This window comes from Columba livia, chromosome Z, assembly GCF_036013475.1.
Source record: "Columba livia isolate bColLiv1 breed racing homer chromosome Z, bColLiv1.pat.W.v2, whole genome shotgun sequence".
Classification (NCBI taxonomy): Eukaryota; Metazoa; Chordata; class Aves; order Columbiformes; family Columbidae; genus Columba; species Columba livia.
In genome coordinates, this window is record NC_088642.1 from 14888689 (window position 1) to 14909656 (window position 20968).

At 41.1% G+C, this 20968-nt stretch overlaps 2 protein-coding genes across 2 annotated transcripts in view; one reads left to right on the top strand and one right to left on the bottom strand.

Moving 5' to 3' along the window:
- GFM2 (GTP dependent ribosome recycling factor mitochondrial 2) overlaps positions 1 to 15396 on the bottom strand; it is a 19861-nt gene extending 4465 nt beyond the window's left edge. Inside the window, exons 1-15 of the mRNA XM_065047318.1 lie at positions 15045 to 15396; positions 13825 to 13913; positions 13190 to 13274; positions 11354 to 11399; positions 10280 to 10377; positions 9148 to 9273; positions 8667 to 8755; positions 7369 to 7457; positions 7074 to 7134; positions 6793 to 6978; positions 3966 to 4046; positions 3082 to 3230; positions 2416 to 2556; positions 2237 to 2336; positions 1277 to 1466 (exon numbers count right to left, since the gene is read on the bottom strand). Of these exons, the coding sequence (XP_064903390.1) occupies positions 1277 to 1466; positions 2237 to 2336; positions 2416 to 2556; positions 3082 to 3230; positions 3966 to 4046; positions 6793 to 6978; positions 7074 to 7134; positions 7369 to 7457; positions 8667 to 8755; positions 9148 to 9273; positions 10280 to 10377; positions 11354 to 11399; positions 13190 to 13274; positions 13825 to 13887 (1504 nt within the window). The 5' untranslated portion in view covers positions 13888 to 13913; positions 15045 to 15396. The remainder of the gene's footprint in view (positions 1 to 1276; positions 1467 to 2236; positions 2337 to 2415; positions 2557 to 3081; positions 3231 to 3965; positions 4047 to 6792; positions 6979 to 7073; positions 7135 to 7368; positions 7458 to 8666; positions 8756 to 9147; positions 9274 to 10279; positions 10378 to 11353; positions 11400 to 13189; positions 13275 to 13824; positions 13914 to 15044) is intronic.
- On the top strand, positions 15307 to 20021 carry NSA2 (NSA2 ribosome biogenesis factor). Its single transcript, XM_065047326.1, has 6 exons — positions 15307 to 15496; positions 15716 to 15903; positions 17540 to 17690; positions 18021 to 18200; positions 19314 to 19506; positions 19744 to 20021. Exons 1-6 carry the CDS (start codon positions 15494 to 15496, stop codon positions 19809 to 19811), a joined length of 783 nt encoding a protein of 260 aa, XP_064903398.1. The 5' UTR covers positions 15307 to 15493; the 3' UTR covers positions 19812 to 20021.
- The last annotated feature ends 947 nt before the right edge of the window (positions 20022 to 20968 follow it).

Below are 20968 nucleotides of genomic sequence, written 5' to 3' on the forward strand. Positions count from 1 at the left end.
CCACTTTCCTCACAATGTCAAGTTTTATTCTCAGAAGGAATCAAAAGGACCCCAGAGAAGCACAGATTTTGTCAAACAAAGTCAACTCAAATTACAAGCAACTTGCAACTTCTGATTCTCTCCAACAAATTAACTGCACACTACCGAGTGCTTATTTAATTATTAAAAATACCATTTTAAGAGTGATGTTTTGTACTTGTATGAAGACAGAATGTATGTATTTGTACTTGTATGAAGACTTCACCAAGTCAGTAAAAAGTACTGCTTCTTTTTTACAGATAAGAAAAAATTGTCAACTAACCCTCCTATGATTTACCTAAATATTTCAAGATGAGTTCAACATTAAAAGGTTCAAATACAATTTTATTTTTCTGATTCCCCATTATCTTAACTGCTGAGGAAAGCAGCTGAGACTGCATTTATCTACCTTATAGTCTTTGGGGAAAAAACAAATAAAGAAACAAAACAAAAACCACAAAACAAAACACACACAAAACACAATCACAAACCCCCATGCTACAAAACATCCAACCCACCAAAAACAAGGAACACCTTAAAACCCAGTTGCTCAGCCTACAGACGTGTTGCTCCAAATCTGACTTCCACATTGCTGCATTCCATCACAATACACTGGCACTTATCCTTCCTCCCACTCACCCCCAACCAAGCTCAGCTTTGTTGGAATGAAGATCCCGAATTTTAAGTAAGTATTTCCAAAAAGAGTCAAATAACCAGGCTCTCTGGTACAGGCTACTGTGAAAGGCAGTAAGATTACAGGTCATACTGCACGGGTGAACCATAACTAGGCACACAGAAGTCTCGGCAAGTGAAGACTTTAAACCACAGAGTAAAAATGTGAGGGCTGACTGAAAAAGAAAACACCACATTTCAAGGTTATTTGTACTCGGGACACTATGTGCAGCGCATCAGTGTGACTGCAGCATGACGGTCTGAAAGGAGAGTTTCATCTCTTATTTCAAAATTAAGAACTACCACTTTTCTAGACACAAAAACCAGAAAAGTACTACTACTAGTACTGCTCGATGTGGTAATAGTAAAGAATACTGACAACCACAATCTAAAATACATCATCTGTGCAAAACACCAAAAAGGGCCTTATTAGATCACTGACTGCTAAACTTCTGCAACTCAGTCAGGTCAATGAGGTGTGCTTCAACTGGGGACAAGCCTTGTTCCTTACATAGGAGAATATGGTTATGCCTAAATATCTCATTTATAGAATACCTCATAATATTCTTAGGTAGCTATGTTGTACCTTGTTGTTTGGCCATTGAAGGGGGTTCAATTGTACAGAAGAAGACGGGGTCGGGGATCTCAACACCTGCCAGCAGAAGGCTCTCTGCATCACTGGCAGATCTCTTTTGTCCCGCAGCATCCCTTCCAGCCCGGCGTGCTGCAGCTGCTGCTGAAGCCTTTGAGGACACTATGGTATCTCCAGTGGCACTCTGTAGATCAACAACCAGAGGAGGGCAAGAGGAGGGAACATGAAAAACAAACCAAAAAACTAACAATGCAAACCCTGACTCTTCCTCAAAACCTCCCACACTAATCTCCACTTATTTACTCATTTATAAACAGTTACTGTAACTTCTCACTTCAAAGATAATAACTAAAATCATCTGGAAGAAGAAAAGCTGCTCAAATTTAGACTAACATTTCTTTGTCCAGTTCACTGCATTTTAAATCTAACTTAACAGTTGAGATAAAAAGCCACAAAGAACAATATTGTTAAATGAAAATTTGCTTATGCGTACCTAAGTTAGTTACATTTTAGAAAAACCTGTGCAAATTATGCAGCCTGTTCAGACAATAACACACTGAATTAGTAACCTAACACAAGCAAGCATGAAACCAACTTATTCGAACTTAAGTTAAATTGTAACTTTGGGTACCTTACATGGAACACGACTCCCCTTCCCCAAAGGAGGTCCCTCCATGGCATCACATTGTATTTTAAGAGTCACAGTATAACTAGAAGCTCAGAACTCTATTAAAATGCACTTTATCAGTCCTTTCCATGTAATCAGCACAGCATCTCACCGGTCAATTACTGACATTTGTAAATTGTAATATTTCACTTTAGGAGGAAGTACTTCAAACAAAGCAAGTTTACATATGTCACAATAATCAAGAACATAGCTGAGATATAATGTCACAGAAGTAGAAAGCACACTAGTGAAACAAGCTCCCTTATAGAATAAGAATTTTCCATTACCTGTTTCAACCCAACAGTAAGGGCAATGTTGCCTGGCATTAGTGATGGTATTTCAATTTGCTGATCAGCAAAAGGCAGGAGCAGCCGGCTCATTCTCTCCCTGAAAATGAAATTCTTGTGTTACTTAGGACTTTAACAGACATCCCAACGCTCTGCTCCTTAACCTCTATCTTACTCACGTGCAACTTTTGTTAATATTATATACAGCTGATTGGGGTTTCAGTGAACCTGAGTAAACGCGAACAAAAACAAGTGGTCCACGAGATTTATCATGGAGAACTTTGAACGCTAGGGCACACAGGTCATCCTTGTACCATTGTCTGCAAAATAGAAAAGCACAACAAAAATCATACTTGTGGGATTAATCCACTCAAGCTCACATTTACCTAAATTCCCAGTCCTTTAAGAAAAAGTATCATTTCTTATTGTAACATTAATAGAGGCAGATTTTTAAAAATCATAATTTATGCCAAAAAATATTAACCTAAGCAGTTCCAGCTCCAGCAGGATATGTGAGGTGTCATGTGACTCAGACAATACTAGAGATGATCCCTAGACCCCAAATTTTTAAATGGCAATATCCTCAGGTTAAAAATACACTAGAAATGTAAGGTGCACGTTTGACAACTGGGAGATAAATGCATACAACTCAAGTAGCACTGACCTAAGCAGGTTCAATACTTAAGTGTATTTTTATGTCTGCTCATCTTTCCTGTTATTTAATACCTAAAGGCAGTAAACATTTTTAAAGACATGAATGCTTTGTTGATATTTTTTATTTTCTCCTTTTATGCTTTTCTACTTATTTTTCCTTTTTCCTGACCCTTTTTTCTCCTTGTACTTACAGAAACTCATATGAACGCTCATTAGGTGCGGGCAAGTACATAGTGATAGCATCCAGTAAAGGCTGCACTCCTTTATTCTTCAATGCACTGCCACAGAGCACAGGTACCGCTTTCTGAGCTAGCGTGACTCTGCGGATAGCAGACCGTAACTGCAAAAAAAATAATCATTGTCTGTTAACATGGGAACTACAATTTAGCCTTAGATTGCATTCCAGCTACCAGATATTGCTAACAAATCCCCAAAAGCTAAGTATGTTTGCAAATATAACATCACTCATCCAAACTCCTTTCACTGTTTTTAATGAGCTCCAAACCAGAAACCCAAATGTTCAGATGCTAAAACAGACGACACTGCTTTTAAGATTTCTAAGCACTTCATGCAGATCTGCAGCTGTTCTTGTTCTTTTTCTAACAGTCTTTATAATTCAGAATGTTGCACTTCACCGCTTTCAATATGTCGTGTCTGAAGATCCAACCAGTTCACAGCAGCTGAGATGCTGCTACTTCTGTTAGTAAGAATCAGCAGCTCAGACACAAACTGCACTCAGCCTACATGGAAATTCCATTCTCCTTTACCTAAACCCTTTTGCAGCAGTCTAACTCTCAAAAAAAACTCTTGCTGCACAAAGGTGCCATACTTTTAAGGTTGTGCCTAGCATGTCTGAGAACCACAGCTAGTGCATTATCATACAAAATTCACACTGAGCCTGAATATACTTTGTCCTAAATTCACAGTACTGTATATTCACTACAGAAGCTGGTGTGATTTTTTTTTTCTGATAAAAAAGCACATCTGCAAAATCATAATATGCACGTACCAAAGAAGTAAAAACCCAGCCTTCCAGAGTAAAAGCTAGTTATAAATAATGAAATGTAAAAATTACCTTGTCAAGTGGTATTAAGTCAAAATTTTCACTGTATTCTCCTAGAACCAGTTCAGCAAATTCATCATCCAGATCTGCAACCTTGAACAGAATACTTCTTCACTATTTGGCATACACAAGTTTCAAAGAGCAGTCACAAATCTCAGTTATTTAGGATATATGGCTAAATAGAGCAGGAACAAAGACATCAGAATAAACTCACCACAGAAAATTATGGAAATGAAGGTTTCAAGAAAGGACAAGGGAAAAAAAAATCAACTTATAAAGCAGCTGCCAGGCAAAACATCAGTGGGGGAAAGAGTGCTTGTACAAAAATCTGCAGCCATATAGTGACAGTCATGAAGGGCAAAACTGAGTATATTTCAGATCTGCAAACAAGGCGAAATCTGAAGTAAGCAGCAAGTAACCTTTGCGAGCCAGCAGGTATACAGCTGGGAAAAACAGACAAACCTTCAGGGTTTTTTGACCTTCATCGTATCAAAGGCTTGTAGGTCCAAGAGCCCATCTGTGTTTTCAAAGTGGACCATTTAGCGTGACAAATTAACTACTCTTTAAACCTTGTCTCACCTGTAAGCTTTTGCGCTGTCAAAGGCTCAGGACACCGTAAGTGCAAGAAGACACTTCGGCCCTTCTACAGGTTAAAACAGCAACTGACCAAATACTGACATGTCTAATCAAGCCAATAACTAAAACATAAGGGATAAAGGGAAGTGTTCATTTAATTTAGTAAAAGCAAAGTGTGCAAGATGGCTGGTATGGAAACGACTAAATTTTACAGTGTTTCTGATATGTATTAATAGGACAGAAAGTATGTTAAAAATATTTTATGAACACAGGTTATCTCAGTTATCACACGACTGTTCCAGCCCTTCCTGCTCCAGGAAGAACCCAGAAACCAAAGCGAAAAACCCTAACACTGTTCTTACAAAGCTTTATATCTGACAATACATTTCTTAAGATAAGAGGCTGAGTAATAACAGCCCCATTTAAAACCTGGAAAATTTGAAAACTAGATTGTGTATGTGTTTTACTGGACTCAGAGCAATATAAAGTGGGCCTCTCCAATCCTGACATTTCAAAGGAAACCGAAAGCCTAGCACCATCTGTTCATGCACTAGCACAATGTTATTCAGAGCTGTATGGAGGGCACGCGTGCCAGAAAAACAGATCGATATCTGAGATAAACACAGTTGTTAACCTCCCGTATTTTTTTTAATAAAAGTATGCATTCAAGTGTAATGACTATTACACTTAAAAGTTATATAAAGCAAACTGAATGTAAATAAAAAAAAACAAAACCCAAACCACAAGTCTTTACTCGGAGAGAAGACTTGCTTAGAGTCTCTCCTGCAACCAACTCTTCCAATATTATTACACAAAACAATGTGGGATTTCAAAACACCAACTGAGGGGAGAAAAAAAACACTTCAGACAAACTATTTCAAAATATTCTGCACTGCTCAACAGGGAAATTATTCTTTTACTTCCATTAATTCTTCTGTTCCTCACCCCTTCTAAACTATCATATGTGCAAAACCTGGAATCAAGTAGATCAAATTTCTATTATCTTTCTTAGCTTCACAGTATAACAAACTATTTTAAATAAATATTTATAGTTTTTTTCTTTATCTCTCCCCATGGATTTTTGATAGATCTGGAACAAGATTTAGAGTGGGATTCAGCTACCTCAAATACAGTAATTAGTGCCATTTTCACCAGCCTGCACCATCCCATCCAGCTTCTAGCAGCCACTCTGGAAGGGTATGGGTACCCTGCAGGTTCTGGGTCACATCTGCCAGACTCCTATCACTGTCCCAATAATCTTTTAGCATCCAAGACAGTACAAGATGTCAGCCAACCAAATTTAGCATCTGCTTTCTTCAGTTCCTTATTGATAAAACAGGGAGTACTTCCCATTTTATGCATGTACTGTACAGCCAGGGAGTCTGTCTCTTTATATTCAGCATGTTTTGTTGTCACATATTAATGTTTCCAATGTTTATTAACCGTCTTTGACAGATGGAAAAAAAGTGAAGAAAATCTTAAATTAGTTCAATGAGGACAAATGCAGAGTCTTGCACCTGGGAAAGAACAAACCCATACGCTGATACAGTGGGGATCAGCTAGCTAGGAAACAGGTCTTCAGAAGTCAGCCAGAAGGACCTGCTGATCCAGTGAGCATAGTCAGCAGCGTCCCTGTGCAGTGACAAAGGCTAACTGCATACTGGGCTCCATCAGCAAGAGCACAGCCAGTGGATCTGGGCAAGTGGTTAGTACCCTCTCCCCTGCCCTTGTGAAGCTGCACGTAAAACACTCTGCTTTTAGGTTCCCCAGCACAAGGGAGGCTAACAAACTGTAGGAAGTCCAGTGGAAAACCACTAAGAGCAGCAGGAGGCCCAGAGAGATGGGTTTGTCTAACTTGGAGAGGCTATGGGAGAATGTAAATGCTGTCCCTCACTACCTGAAATGGTGGCAGTGGTGGGCCTTCTTCAGGGAAAACAGATTCTTCTCAGAGGTACACAAGGAAAGGACAAGTGGTGCTGTCATAGGTTGAAACATGGTAAATGCCTGCTGGACAAAAAATAATGTCTCACTACAGCAATGACAAAGCACTGGGAGAGGCTATCTAGGCAGATTGCAACCTCCATCCTTAGAGACTTGAAAACTCAACTGAACAAGGCCTGAGCATCCTGATCTAAAGCTGAATTTAGCCCTGCTTTGAGCAGGTCACTGCAACAGTCACCTCCAGAGGCCCCATTCAGCCTATTTTTTCTACTGTTTTAAATAACAGTTTTAAATATATTACGTATTTACTTTAGAACTTTACTTGTTCTATTAAGGTATTTCTGGCATCCTGGACTTCTTGGAACAGGCTGGGATCATCAGCCTCCAGCAGCGGCTTTTGCTCAAAATTTTTTCCATCATCCAAATGAGAAGTAGGTTTCCAAATTATTTGTTCCTTAGTCACAACATCAACCAGTCCTCTGAAGGTCTTGGCTTCCCCAACGGGCAACTGAAAATAGAGTGGAGATTTTAGACAGCTGCAAAAAATTAAGGAAGGAGTTCTATTCAAAAGAAAGCAAATAAACATTTCAATTCTATGCTTACCTGTAAAAGCAAAGGTTTTGTCTTCAACTTTTGTTCGATACTCTCAACAGCATATGTGAAACTATATTAAAACAACAGATACTAAGTTACACAAAACTTATACAGTAAAACAGGTTTACCTTTCCTTATTTACTGCAAAAATCACTCCTAAAATTACACAAAAATATGTATCTGCATAACCAAAGATGTATATAGTGAGCATTCACACAATTATCTTGCTCCGTGCATAACAGAACTTCTTTATTAGATACATCCTCTTACAAAGATTTTAGCAGTTATTAAATGAACTGAATACCTTGCCCTGTTTTTGTCCATCTTGTTCAAAAAGCATATTCGTGGTATCTGATGTTTGTCTGCTTGTCTCCACACTGTCAGAGTTTGGGCCTAAAGCAGAAGAAAAAATGGAAACATGAGTGTCGACAGCTGAACTATACACTCCCCAATACTGCTGAGGAACCAAGTTCCAAGCACAGATCTGTGCTGAATGTGCTGTGACAATCCTGATTCCAGCAGCACAGATTAACTTCACAAGCAGCTTTGTCTCATCTGCTCTCTCAGCTGTCGTCATTCCCCATCCACCACTAAGGGCACACAGGCATACGGGCAAAGGAACATGGAGAGAAACTAAGCATTACAGAGGATATATATGGAAAAAAATTCAGTAATGTAGTGACTCAAGACTTTATTGCCAATTTCTGTAAGCACAAACAGGAAAGCGTTTCTCTGGCTACACATGCAACACTAAAAAATCCTGCGGTTTTGCTAGTAAATTGTGTACTGCTGAGCCATTTATTATATGTGTTTTTATTGGAAAGTTAAAACAGGCATATATGGAAATCAGTTCAGATTCAGAAACAGTCTCTTACTAATAAATGGAAATAATGCAATAATTTCCTACACAGTTTTAGAAAAAACACAAGCAGATGTAATTGTTTTGTTGATGGGGGCAGGGGCTGTTACTCAGTTCAGGTTCACACATGATGGCAACTAAATGCTTTCCAATAGCAAGTTAAATAATGGGAATCACACTGGTCAAGAGTTCTTTCATGCCTCATCTACGGAAAAAAGGTATGTCCCATGGAATACAGTGATTTTACAACAGGTAACTTTTCTACACGACTGAACTACTCAAACATCTCATGCTATGAAGTCAAATTCCAGCCTTCCTCCACCTTTTCTGCACTATGCCCCAAAAGGAATGTTAAATAAGCTGTTGAGAAGGGTGAAGTTCTGGTTGAAAATTACTAATTTTCTACATGAAATCTGAAAATGAGAAATGAAGAGATACTCATTTCTTTCCAGTGGTGGAGCTGGCCAGAAGAATTTACCTCAATGTTTGTAAAGTACAGCAACAAAACACCAAAAAAACCTCAGACTTTAATGGGAATTCAACATATTTGCACCTCATTCCCATGGAAATTGCTATATACTACAGGACTTGAACTTAAATGCTCAGCTTCCTGGCACTAAATTTTTATCAAAGTATCAAAAGAGATAATACAGAGCAACATTTCTGTACTATGATTATTATTATTTCAGTCTGATTTAAGTCATTAGACAAAAAAAATATTAAAATCTACCAGTTATTTTTACCTCAACACCAGCCGAAGCATCAAACACTGCTACTGCTCCATCAAGGACTCTCAAACAACGCTCAACTTCCACTGTAAAGTCCACATGACCTAAAAAACAATCCTCCTTTTATACTGTCATAATTTGTACATGCAACATCAACAGGTCAAGATAATTATTTTTTTAAATCATGTCAAAACAACCATGTCTTCACCTGCAGAGAAATACACCCATCAGTCCTTGAAACACACAAGACTGTTACATCGTAATCCCCGAACTGAGAGCAATTTAGTTCAGAAATGTCTGAGCTCACTTTAAACAAGCTGGACTAGGCACCAGCAAACAATAATCAGCCAAAGCTGAACACAGCTCAGTATAGGCCTTTTTACTGCCACAATTAAACCAGTTAAACATTGCACCGTATTTTAAATGAAGACTTAAGTCCTATGATAGCCCACCACTACTCTTCACCAATAATGCAAGTACTGCCAAAGCACAGTACCTGGGGTGTCAATTAGATTGATTCTGTAGTCCTTCCAGTCAAACGTAACAGCAGCAGACTGAATGGTAATGCCACGTTCTCGCTCTTGTACCATAAAATCTGTCACTGTGTCCCCATCATCAACATCTGTGAACAGGAAGCAATATTACAGTTAGGCAGGTAAATAATTCAAAAGCTGAAATTGTCTTGGAATACAAAGAGATTTGGAAATACTGTCCCCTTTATATACATGCATGCTATAAAACTATGCTTTTTCAGAAAATTATTACATCAGCTAATTTATCCAGGCTCCCTTTCCAGGGAACGAATGTTCTGTAAGTCAAAGACAAGCATTTCCAACAACCTTTTTGTTGTTCTTAATCCTAGTAACACCACGAGAAACTTAAAAACCAAAGCAAAGTCCATGAAACCTGATGAGATGCATCTGCAGATCCTGACGGAGCTGGCAGATGAGTTGCTAAGCCACTATTCCTCATATTTGAGAAACTGTGGCATTCCAGTGAACTTTCTACTGACTGGAAAAGGGAAAGCATAAGCCCCATTTTTTAGAAAGGAAAAAAGAAAGACCTGGGGAACTACAGGCCAGTCAGTCTCACCTCTGTGCCTGGCAGATCATCCTGGAAATTACACTAATGCACATGGAAAATATGGAGGTGATTGGTGACAGCCAACACAGCTTCACCAAGGGCAAGTAGCACAAATGAAGGCTGCTCTGACCCTTTAAATCTTGAACTCTGTGAGAGCTGCTGAAGCAGGGAATACTTTCTGTGGCATGACTTTCAAAAGAAATGGTTACTGTTTGTTAACCTGGTTTTTTAAAGGTCAAAAGAGAAATGAAGAAACAGCTTTACCAGAATGGCCAATGAGCAACAAGCAAAACAAGGACAACCTCTAATTAAATGTTGAAACAAACCATAATTCACTAAAAGAAAACTAAGAACCAATGATCTCTCAAAGCACAACTGCCTTAGAAAGTAATACAACGTGCATTAAAATTTCATTATATTGCAGCACAGCTTTGGAACAACCGGCTTCCATGCCAAGTACACCACCAAAAACATTTAACTGGGTTGCATGTTATTGTAGTCTATTAAAACTCTCAAAGCTACTGAATACAAAAAGTATTTCTAACCTCCAAGTGTTCTTATGTATCCAGAATAATACAGCATTCTCTCTGTTGTTGTTGTTTTCCCTGCATCAATGTGGGCCATAATGCCAATGTTTCGGATTCTGCATAAAATGAAAACATTGCCTTTACTGAGGTCATTTTTTTATTCAGTCATATTGTTATTTGCATAAACGATTAATATTCACAATGAACAGCACACCAGATGAATAACACTTTTCCTCTGTTCCGATACTGAAGCACGTTAGCATGGAAATGGTGGATTTTCTTCATATCAGTAGTAGTGAAGAGTTTTGGAACAGGTTTCCACACTTTACTTCAGGGCTAGGCCACTTCTCGGCCTCATCCTCACCCACCTGCCCTCCCCACAGACAGAACCCCAGTCCCTAACCTCTGGCACCTGAAACAATCCCCCACACATACACATTTTATAAGCCAAATCTAGCATCCAAGTTCCCATGAAGCTTTCCTTGATTCTCTTCAGCCAAATCTTCCTTTCTGAAGTACCTCACCCAGAGGCTTCCAAAACGGCTTCACTGGCTCTGCGCATCACAGGCTTGTGACCAGCCCCCAGATTCACCATTAATGCCAGCTGAACTCACCCTCAGGACGTAAGTGGTCTTCCAAGGGAACTTCACCCCCAAGCGACTCCTACGGCAGCTCGGCACCTAAATACCTTGCCATCCTCTAATTACTTGCCCCGTCACTACAAAGGCCTTCACCTAACAGGGCTGAGGGCTCCCATGGACACAAAGTACAGAGCGCTGCCCACCGCAGGGGTCCAGGTGCAAGGACAACCCTTCACCCTTGTTCGGCTCCCAGCAAACACCACGGATTTGGACCTTCCCTAAAAGACCCTTTTTGTTTCCCATGACGTAAAGAAAAGACAGTCCAAGACCCCTCAGACACCAACAGCCATTCTGTAATGAAATGTCAGAAGGTAAAAAGAAGGACTAAATTTAATTTAAAATGTGCGCATGAACTATGCTTGTGACGGGCACAGCAACAACCCAAGACTTGTTAACGCATCAGTTCCTTTGACAGCTGGTTATACCCAAAAAACAACCTAGCATGACATACCTGGATATATGAGGATTAATGACAGAACGCAGTGACTTAACATCTCCTGGAGACAAACAAAACAAAATAATTTATAAGACTGACCCCAATATACAAATTAGAGATTTTAACAAAATCATATACATTTTTAAAAAGTCATTAAAAACTTACTAAAAGATTCAGAGTCACAACTCATGGCAATTCATAATCTCTAGCACCCCACATTTATAAATATATGTACCTAACTTTCAATAAATCTCTCTCTCTTAAAACTCTTCAGAACAGCTGTAATTTAGAAACAATAGGAAAAAGACAGCACAAAAAAGTATAATCACTGCACAAAAACCTTACCCCGCAGAAGCAGTAACAAAACATGCCAAAATGCAAGACAACTGTAATGCTGACATTCATTTGAATTGGCTGTTAGAGAACACATTTCAAAACTCATTTCTCCTTTAAACACTGAAGGTAAACAGCATAATTCTCCAGGGAAAAACATAAACTGAACTAGGTTAAGAAAACAAAGGGCTAAGGAGTTTTAATAGCCTATCTTTGAAAGATATTTCCTCTCTCACACCCTATTTAGTTGGAAAATAAGCTGTCAAGCTAAATTTTTATGAAACTAATCCATAATCCAGTTACTTAAACCATTTGAGTTGTGTTTCATGAATTCACTTTCCTAGTACTTCAGTTTACCTTCAATATGCCAAACAGAATTCAATAATATTTTAACTAGCATTCCTTCACCATCTACAAATCATCCCTCTTACTACAGAGATATTTAAAGAGGTATCTTATAGGTTAACATCTCGATATTAACTGATCTTAAGAGAAGCAAGGTAGCAGGCTGGAAATCCACCAACAACCACCACTACCCCAAATAAAAACTCCAACACTGCTTTTTGCCCTCCAGTTTCTGAAATAACCCACAAAATAATGTATTAGTATGTCTGAGACTTCTTGCTTGCCTAAGTTGCGGTATCTTCTCGCATACAGAATGAAGCCCTGCCTCCATGAGACATGCTGGGGCATTCAGCACAGCAAAATTGGGGATGAGTACAGCAGACAGCAAGGACATTGCACAGACACCACCACAGTAACAGGTGGCAACAGAGACTGTGTTGACATCAGCAACTAAGAAGAGTAAGTCTTCTTCTCAGGTATGTGACTACAGGTTAAAGACTTTTGCTAAGATACATAGTGTTGAACCCATTCACTTTTTTTCTTTTAAAGTTGGGTTACCCACCGGTTACCAGTATTTTGTTCCCACCTCCACCTTGATGTAGAAAAAGCATGCAACAAGTGGCCCTGACTCCTGACACTACCTTGTATCAATCAATTTCCATCCAATCTCAGCATAGCTACTCAAAAAACAGCAAAAAATCCTTTTAATTGGAATTTTGTTTTCCAACTATTTTATTCTTTTTACTCTCTTTTATCCTGACTCTGCAAAGAAAATACACTAATGACAGCTTAAAACTTCTACTTAATCAGATTCCTGTCTTTCTCTCCTTGTCCAACATGCTGGCTATCATCAGTTACTTGACAACAAATTAACACCTCAGGTAACTGGACAGAGGTCACAGCGCACTTCACAGCTGGCCTGAGTTCCTGTACAGCTGTATCTTTTATTTTTTATATTTTCTAAAAGCTTCATACCATGGATCTACTGAGAACACAGCAGCAGAACAAAACACTTCTTTTCAGTCCTTGAACCTATTAACTGCTCTGTTTGTGCTTCATACACCAAATTTCACAAATAATGATAAAATGAATACGCTGAAAGACAATTTTAAAAGTATTATTACTCATTTTTAGAGTAATCCCTACTATTAAGAAAATAATTTAAACTTATACCTTGTGAAGAACTGAAGTGTCTTAGATTGTGGTTTTGTTGTGTCACACTTATGACTCGCATCTTTGTCTTTCTGAAGTACCCATACTTAAAAGAAAAAGAATTCATACAGAAAATTTATCATTATAAATAATTACTTGTAGGTACATTTTTGCCAGTTGTAGGAAACTAAACTAAAAAAAAATCTACAAGAACTGATACTGTTGTTAGGTATTTACCCAAGCTCCAAATATCAGCTTTTGGAAGCAGAAGCATGAAGATGGCAGCACCGAGGTTTAAACCAAGTCCAATCCCAACATTATTTGGGAATTCTGGTAAAAATCTATTATAGTATCAAAACGTGTTGCCACTAGCCACAATATTTTTAAATACGTCTAATTATTTTTTAAAATACTATAAATATTTCAATGACAAATGTTAGGCAAACAAAATTACAGATAAGTAAAACGTTTATAGAAAAATTTGAAAATCAACTTTCACATTCTGACATACATGAAAGTCCAATTCCAACATGAAAGTATGCGTTCTGTTTGGATACCAATTTTTAAAGGAAAGGGTTTTTTTTAAATTTACTCAGAGTAACCCAAGTACTCCTTTTGCTCACAGAGGAACTATAAGAATTTAGGAAAAAGCTTACTTCGTTGCACAAACTTGATGACTTCAATGCATTTATCGGAAATTTCTTCATAATGCCCAACATTCTGCTCCTGTCTCTGAAGCTGTTCCCTGCCAAGATAAGTAAACATTGAACAAAATGTTCATGAGAGAAAACAGGTAACTCTACTACTTCCACATAAATCAGTCATTAAACTTAATTGATCAGGTTACTGTTTTTCAGGTTACTGCTTTGCAGGTTAAATCTGTGTCAGATCTGTAGAAATAATGTTATTAAGCCTTAAAAATGCACCACAAATGCATGGCCACAAACACCAAATATACTTCTCAAATAAATTTGCAAACAGTGGAGCAGAAGAGTTAAGATGAGAGTTTACATTCATGCTCAAATAAGTTCTAGAGTAAAGGTTACGAGTCAGTGAAGGGTAAATAGCTCTTCTGATCTTGACAGAGGGAGGAGGGCAGGAAAAAGTACATATTCAGAACAGAAATAAAATATTAGCTTCTATAAATTTTTAAGCAAGGCTGAAACCACTGTGACACAAAGCCCAAGTGCAGACACTTCAAAAGCATTCCTGGTCAGCTGCTGCTTATCGGTGGAGCCACCAACATGCAACTCTGGTGATTTCACGGGTTTGGAGGGGAAGCTGTATGAGGAGCAGCTGAAGTCATTTGGTTTGTTCAGCCTGGAGAAGACCTCATCATGGCTACAGCTTCTTCACAGGAGGAGGAGGGGTGGGCGCTGAGCTCTTCCTCTGGCGATCAGCGACAGAACCCGAGGGAATGGCAGGAAGATGTGCCAGGGGAGGTTTAGGTTGGACATTAGGAAAAGGTTCTTCCCCCAGAGGGTGGCGGACACTGGAACAGGCTCCCCAGGGAGGTGTCACAGCCCTAAGCCTGACAGCGTTCAAGCAGAGACTGGACAATGTCCTCAGACACATGGTGTGAACTGTGGGGTTGTCACATGCAGGGACAGGAGTTGGACTCGGTGATCCTTATGGGTCCCTTCCAACTCAGGACATTCTGTGATTCTACGATTTACGCTTTGTGGCAAAGTTTCGCAATAAGGAGAAAGAAGCCTGCAGACCGGCTCAATCCCCTCATCCTCCAAGCCCAACGCCCGCGCTGTGGCGCCGCCGCCGCGGAGCAGGAGGTCGGGCCGGGAGCGGTGCCCTCAGCGCCCGCCGCTGCCCAGAAGGCCGCCCCGCAAACCCGCAGCGCCCTTCCCGCCGCGCTACCCACCGCGGGGACGTCGCTCCGCCGGTCCCGCGTTATCTGCCGTCTCCAGATAAAGAGCCTCAGCAGGGCCGAGCCCCGGCTTGCGCCGCGAGTGCGGCTCCGGCTCCGGCCGGGACAGCCGCCATGCCGCCGGAAGGAGCCGTGCTCTTCTCCGTCCCCAGGACCTCGCAGCCCCGGGTCCCGCCCTCACGTTCCCACCGGACAAACCCAGGAGGCTAAAAGCGTTGCTCCGGCCTCTCCCTCTCTGTTTTTAACCTGTTTCCGGCCCGCCCAGTGGCCGCGCAGGTCCCGGGAGACGCGCACCTGGACTCTCCGCCGGCAGGAACCAAAGCGCCGCGCGGAAGCGTTTCCAGCCGGGGCCGCTTCTCGCCCCGCCCGCTCTTTCCGCTGCGGAGGCGGCTGAGGGCCGGAGGGCTCGGCGGAGCGCGTGGGGACACCGCGGGGCCGCCGCCATGGTGGGAGCCGGGACGGGACGGGACGCGGCGGCGGGACGGGGGACGGGCCAAGGGGGACGGGCCAGGGGGGACGGCGGCCGGGCGGGCCCCGCCGCCCCGCGCTGAGGGCGCCGCTGCCGCCGTGCCGCGGGCCCGCTCGGGCCGCCGCCGCCTGTCCCAGCGGCGCCGGCGTTCGGCGGGGCCGCGTCCGGCGCTCACCGCCCCGCGTTGTGCCCACAGCCGCAGAACGAGCACATCGAGCTGCACCGCAAGCGCTATGGGTACCGGCTGGACTACCACGAGAGGAGGAGGAAGAAGGAGGGCCGCGAGGCGCACGAGCGGTCGCGGAAGGCCAAGAAGATGATCGGGCTGAAGGCCAAGCTGTACCACCGGCAGCGGCACAGCGAGAAGATACAGATGAAGAAGACGTGAGTTCCCGCCGCTGCTCCGGCGCCGTCCGGGCTGCCCGATGTGGGCGAGATGAGACGTTAATACCGTTCCAAAGAGCCGCGTGGCTCCTAGGTTGTACTTCTGACGGGGGTCCTGGTGGACAACAGGGTGACCGTGAGCCAGCACTGTGCCCTTGTGGCCAGGAAGGCCCATGGTACCTGGGGTGTATTAGAAGGGGGGTGGTCAGTAGGTCAGAGAGGTTCTCCTGCCCCTCTACCCTGCCCTGGGGAGACCACATCTGGAATACTGTGTCCAGTTCTGGGCCCCTCAGTTCCAGAAGGACAGGGAACTGCTGGAGAGGGTCCAGCGCAGGGCAACAAAGATGCTGAAGGGAGTGGAGCATCTCCCTTATGAGGAAAGGCTGTGGGAGCTGGGTCTCTAGTTTGGAGAAAAGGAGACTGAGGGGTGACCTCATTAATGTTCATAGATATGTAAAGACTCAGTGTCACGAAGATGGAGCCAGGCTCTTCTCAGTGACAACCAGTGATAAGACAAGGGGCAGTGGGTACAAACTGGAACACAGGAGGTTCCATTTAAATATGAGAAGAAACTTCTTCACAGTGAGAGTGACAGACACTGGAACAGGCTGCCCAGGGAGGTTGTGGAGTCTCCTTCTCTGGAGACATTCAAACCAGCCTGGACACATTCCTGTGTAACCTCATCTGGGTGTTCCTGCTCCAGGAGGGGGATTGGACTGGATGATCTTTCCAGGTTCCTTCCAATCCCGCACATTCTGTGATTCTGTGCTGAGGTTGTAGGAGGAAGTGGGTCTTGCCACAGTAAAGACATCTCTGCTTTCCTCCCAATAGATGTTAACAATTCTGCTCTGGAAACCATTGGATTCACTTAGGGGTTTTATATGAGCCACTGTAATAGTGTAGCAAAAGGCGGCAGGCATTTTTTGAGTATTAAGAGGGGACGTGCGGTAACATACAGTGCTTGAGCAGAACATGAGGCTTCTCTTCCAGGATAAGTTACAATATCGGGCACAGATAAACTAAACCATTTTTCTGAAAATTTGTTGTTCAGCAATTGAAATTAAAACAATTAACCATATTATTTTTTTGCTAATGAACTTGTTATCTGTCCACTGTGTTGCTTCTGTTGCTTTCCAAGTGTTGACAGTTGTTTTCCTCTGCTACTTGTAAAGACAGCAGGTTTGTTAACTAGTTTGTGGGTCTTCTTTTTTCTGCCTAAATGGCCTCAAAATTAAGAAAATACAACCCCTCTCACACACAGGTTATTCAGATTTGTAAGCATTACTGTCAAATCTCAGAAGAGTAGTAAGTATGTTATTTTTTGCCAGAAAGAAGGGCCATTATCTCTCTAAGTGCTTGGCTGCTTGTTTTATGTCATACAGAAGTTAATAAGATGCATGTCTTATGTTACTGTCTTGACAGGAATTGACAAGCTTTTATGTACCATGCAGTCTGTCAGTTATTACATTAAGCGAAATTCCTACTTCACCTTAAAAATTATTTAGGATTATTCCTTAAATATATACTTGTTTACAAATATGTCTCAAAAGAAAATTTTGAGGAGGCACAAGCTAAGTTACATGGATATATACTTTTTTTTTTTCCTATTCTTAATACTGATTTTCTTTTTATGCAGCATTAAAATGCATGAAAAAAGAAACACAAAGAAAAAGGATGATGAAAAAACACCTAAAGGAGCTGTACCAGCATATCTGCTGGACAGAGAGGGCCAGTCCCGGGCTAAGGTTCTCTCTAACATGATCAAGCAGAAAAGAAAAGAAAAAGCTGTAAGTAACTGTAATTAAAATTCAGATATTTACTATTACTTCTGATAATTACTACTTTGTGTTGCTGATGCTTACAGACTACAGGCAAAGCCTAATTGATGATACTGTACTAAATCTGAAACCTTGAGTAATTGAGCAATCTAGGACAAAGTAAGCATATGCAGCATCTTGATTTTCTTAACTTTAAATGCTAATTAAAATGAGTAGTTACGAGTTGTATAAGAAGTATAGTGTACCACTGCTCTTCAGGGAAATATCATTTTATGCTTCAGTTGTCTCATTTAGCAGTGTATCATGTAAGACTATTGACTTTTAAAATTCTCTTTCCAGGGAAAATGGGAGGTTCCTGTGCCAAAGGTCCGAGCACAAGGAGAAACAGAAGTTTTAAAAGTGATTCGCACAGGAAAGAGAAAGAAGAAGGCCTGGAAGAGAATGGTTACAAAAGTTTGTTTTGTTGGAGATGGTTTTACTAGGAAGCCTCCTAAATACGAACGATTCATCCGACCGATGGTAATGTTCTTGAGCCTTAAATAGTGTTAAAGTACTAATTTTTTTTTTTACTTTCTGCTTTGGGCTCCAGGGGTGAGGAAACTTTCTTCTTTGATAACGCACTTAATTATTACTAATGTAGAACATTGCAGAAATCTAAACTTCAGATAGCCTGACGGTGGGGAGATGCCCCTACAGTTGAAATATCTCTGCTTTTACTCCCCTAATTCAGATGATGCCAGTACATTGAAGCTACGAGCTGCAAAATCAGCATGGGAGGGTCCATAGCAAAGGCACTTTGAATGGCTTTTAAAGTTGGAGGCTTATTTTTTCAGACTGCTGTGATTCTGTCAGATGCAGAGGCCAACTCTGTTCTGGGACTTCAGAACTGCCTCCTTGTGGCTCGTTAAGTAAGTTTGAAGTCATGACTGTGTGCAGGGGAAATGCTGTGCCTGCAGCCTGACCTTTTCTTACACAGCTGCAGGAACAGTGCCTGGGCTCTACAAGCCTGGCAGAGCACAGGAGGAAGAACTAGACTCGCTAAGAGTGTAATTTTTCTATGAATACCTGTTCTTGTTTTCTTACAGGCATCAACAGCCTGTGCAGGCTGCCTGTTGGATCACACCTCATTACTATTTGTCTGTTGTCTTACAGAGAAGCCTTGGATAGGTTTTTATTGACAGAGAAAAGGTTATGGTACTTAATGGTAGAGTACCCTTTATGAGGCAAAGGTTGCTAGATATAAAATGCTACAAGAGATGGTTGTTTGGTATTTTATAATATGTGAAGGTTTTTCAGTTTTACAAGAACAAAAGGAAAAATTTCTAGTCTTGAAAACCTCTAGCACTGTTAAATATGTTACCATAAACACCACATATCTTCATGGAACAGAAACCATTTGAGGTAGCAAGTATTCCTGTACTGCTACTAAAAATTGACATCCTGGAAATACACACATCTTGTTACTAATCAGGTTTTTAAACAAATCTGGCCTACTATAGTTGGCAGATAGCATTCTGTATTCTACACTGTTTCATTCTTTGGCTGATGACATGATGCTGAAAGTGTTGAACTAGATTAGTCATGAGGGCTTAAAGCAAGTATCACATCACTGTAACACTCCTTATCCTACAGGGCTTACGTTTCAAGAAGGCACATGTGACACATCCTGAACTTAAAGCTACTTTTTGCCTACCTATCCTTGGTGTGAAAAAGAATCCTTCTTCTCCTTTGTATACAACACTGGGTGTAATTACCAAAGGTACCGTCATTGAGGTGAACGTGAGTGAGCTTGGCCTCGTGACACAAGGGGGCAAAGTTATCTGGGGTAAGTAGTTTAACTACCTGTACAGCAGAACTAGTTTCAGAAGCTTTTAAGTTTTCATTGCCTGATGTGTTGTTAAGATAATGCCCTATAATCACAATTGATCTATTGTCAAATGTTAGGTTTGGGCTGTAGCAGAAGCAACTACTAGGCAGCCCTAAAAATGCAAATTTTAAGTTTTAATTTATTATATTAACTACTTCAAGCTTTTAAAGACATTTAATTTCCTTTTCTCTTTAGGGAAATACGCGCAAGTAACAAACAATCCAGAAAATGATGGCTGTATTAATGCAGTTCTACTTGTTTAAGTTAAATTTGACGCTGATCAGTGGACATGGGCTCCTGTAAAATCAGTGTGGTTTCAACAAGTCTGCAAAATCTCTTGAACCTTCAGCTATTCAAGAGTTTTGATCCCGCAAGCTGATGAGGAACTTAAACATGCCAGAAATGACTGCGTGGGATTTTTATTATGCTTGCTCAGCTGAGCACTGTCCAAATAAAGTGATTCCATTTTCCTATTTTGCTAATGTGGTATGGATTTGATCTCAACCTCCTTGGCGTTTTGACATCAGCGGTTTCATGGCTTAGGTATTGTATAAATACTTAATTCAGCTCACATTCCTAGTTATGGAAAATACAGCTCCTGTCTCCCATGATGGCCTACTGTAATAGCTAAAAGTATACAGGAACATATTGTTAACTTGTGTTCTGCTTCTGGGAAAGCAGAAGAGCTGGAAGAATACAGCTACAATCCTACTGCAGACTGACATCAGAAATCACACGCCGCCTTTTGATACTTGCCTCTACAGAAGCATGGGCTTCAGAACACATGAGCAGCATGAGGATGCAGGGGGGAGAGATAACAAGGAGGGCAGCTGTTCCTCCCCATGCTCTCCCTTCCGTTAATTCCCACCTTTCTCCCTTTTGCCTCTGTGACTGCATTAATGGAAAGAATAAGGGCTGGAGACTGTAGCACTGTGGCTCCAGGCAGGAGAAGAACAGCTTCAGAAGTTTAAATGTATAAAGTTGTAGGTGTCTTAGGACATGAAATTTGAGAATGGCATGACAACCCTGATACTACAACTACTTGTAGCTATTTTGGTGGCTTTAAGAAACATTCAATAAAAACTAAGGCCACAAGCATCAACTCACCAATATATATTTAGCTTGCATCTTTGAAATGCAAGAAACAGAAGTTGCTTCTTAACTGGAAGCTTTCAGCAATGCTGTGTATAACTGCATCAGTAATCTTCCAGTCAAGAATTAGGTGATAAATAAGCTTAGCAGACTCTATTGCTACAAATAAACATGCTCACTGTTTTATATTCCTACTCGTACTTCAAGGAGCTTTTTAACACAAATTCCAAGTCAAATCCTTACAAGCTTTCTCCAATTTATGAGGGCACTCTTACCCCTCAACACTGCAAAACGTAAAACAGAACTCTCAAGATATTTCAGAAGACAG

What these genes read in the sequence shown, in the direction of transcription:
- NSA2 (XM_065047326.1), top strand. An exon ending in AGAAAAGAAAAGAAAAAGCT is followed by an intron (nt 17,691 to 18,020) that starts GTAAGTAACTGT and finishes TTCTCTTTCCAG; the next exon opens with GGAAAATGGGAGGTTCCTGT. An exon ending in AACGATTCATCCGACCGATG is followed by an intron (nt 18,201 to 19,313) that starts GTAATGTTCTTG and finishes CTTATCCTACAG; the next exon opens with GGCTTACGTTTCAAGAAGGC.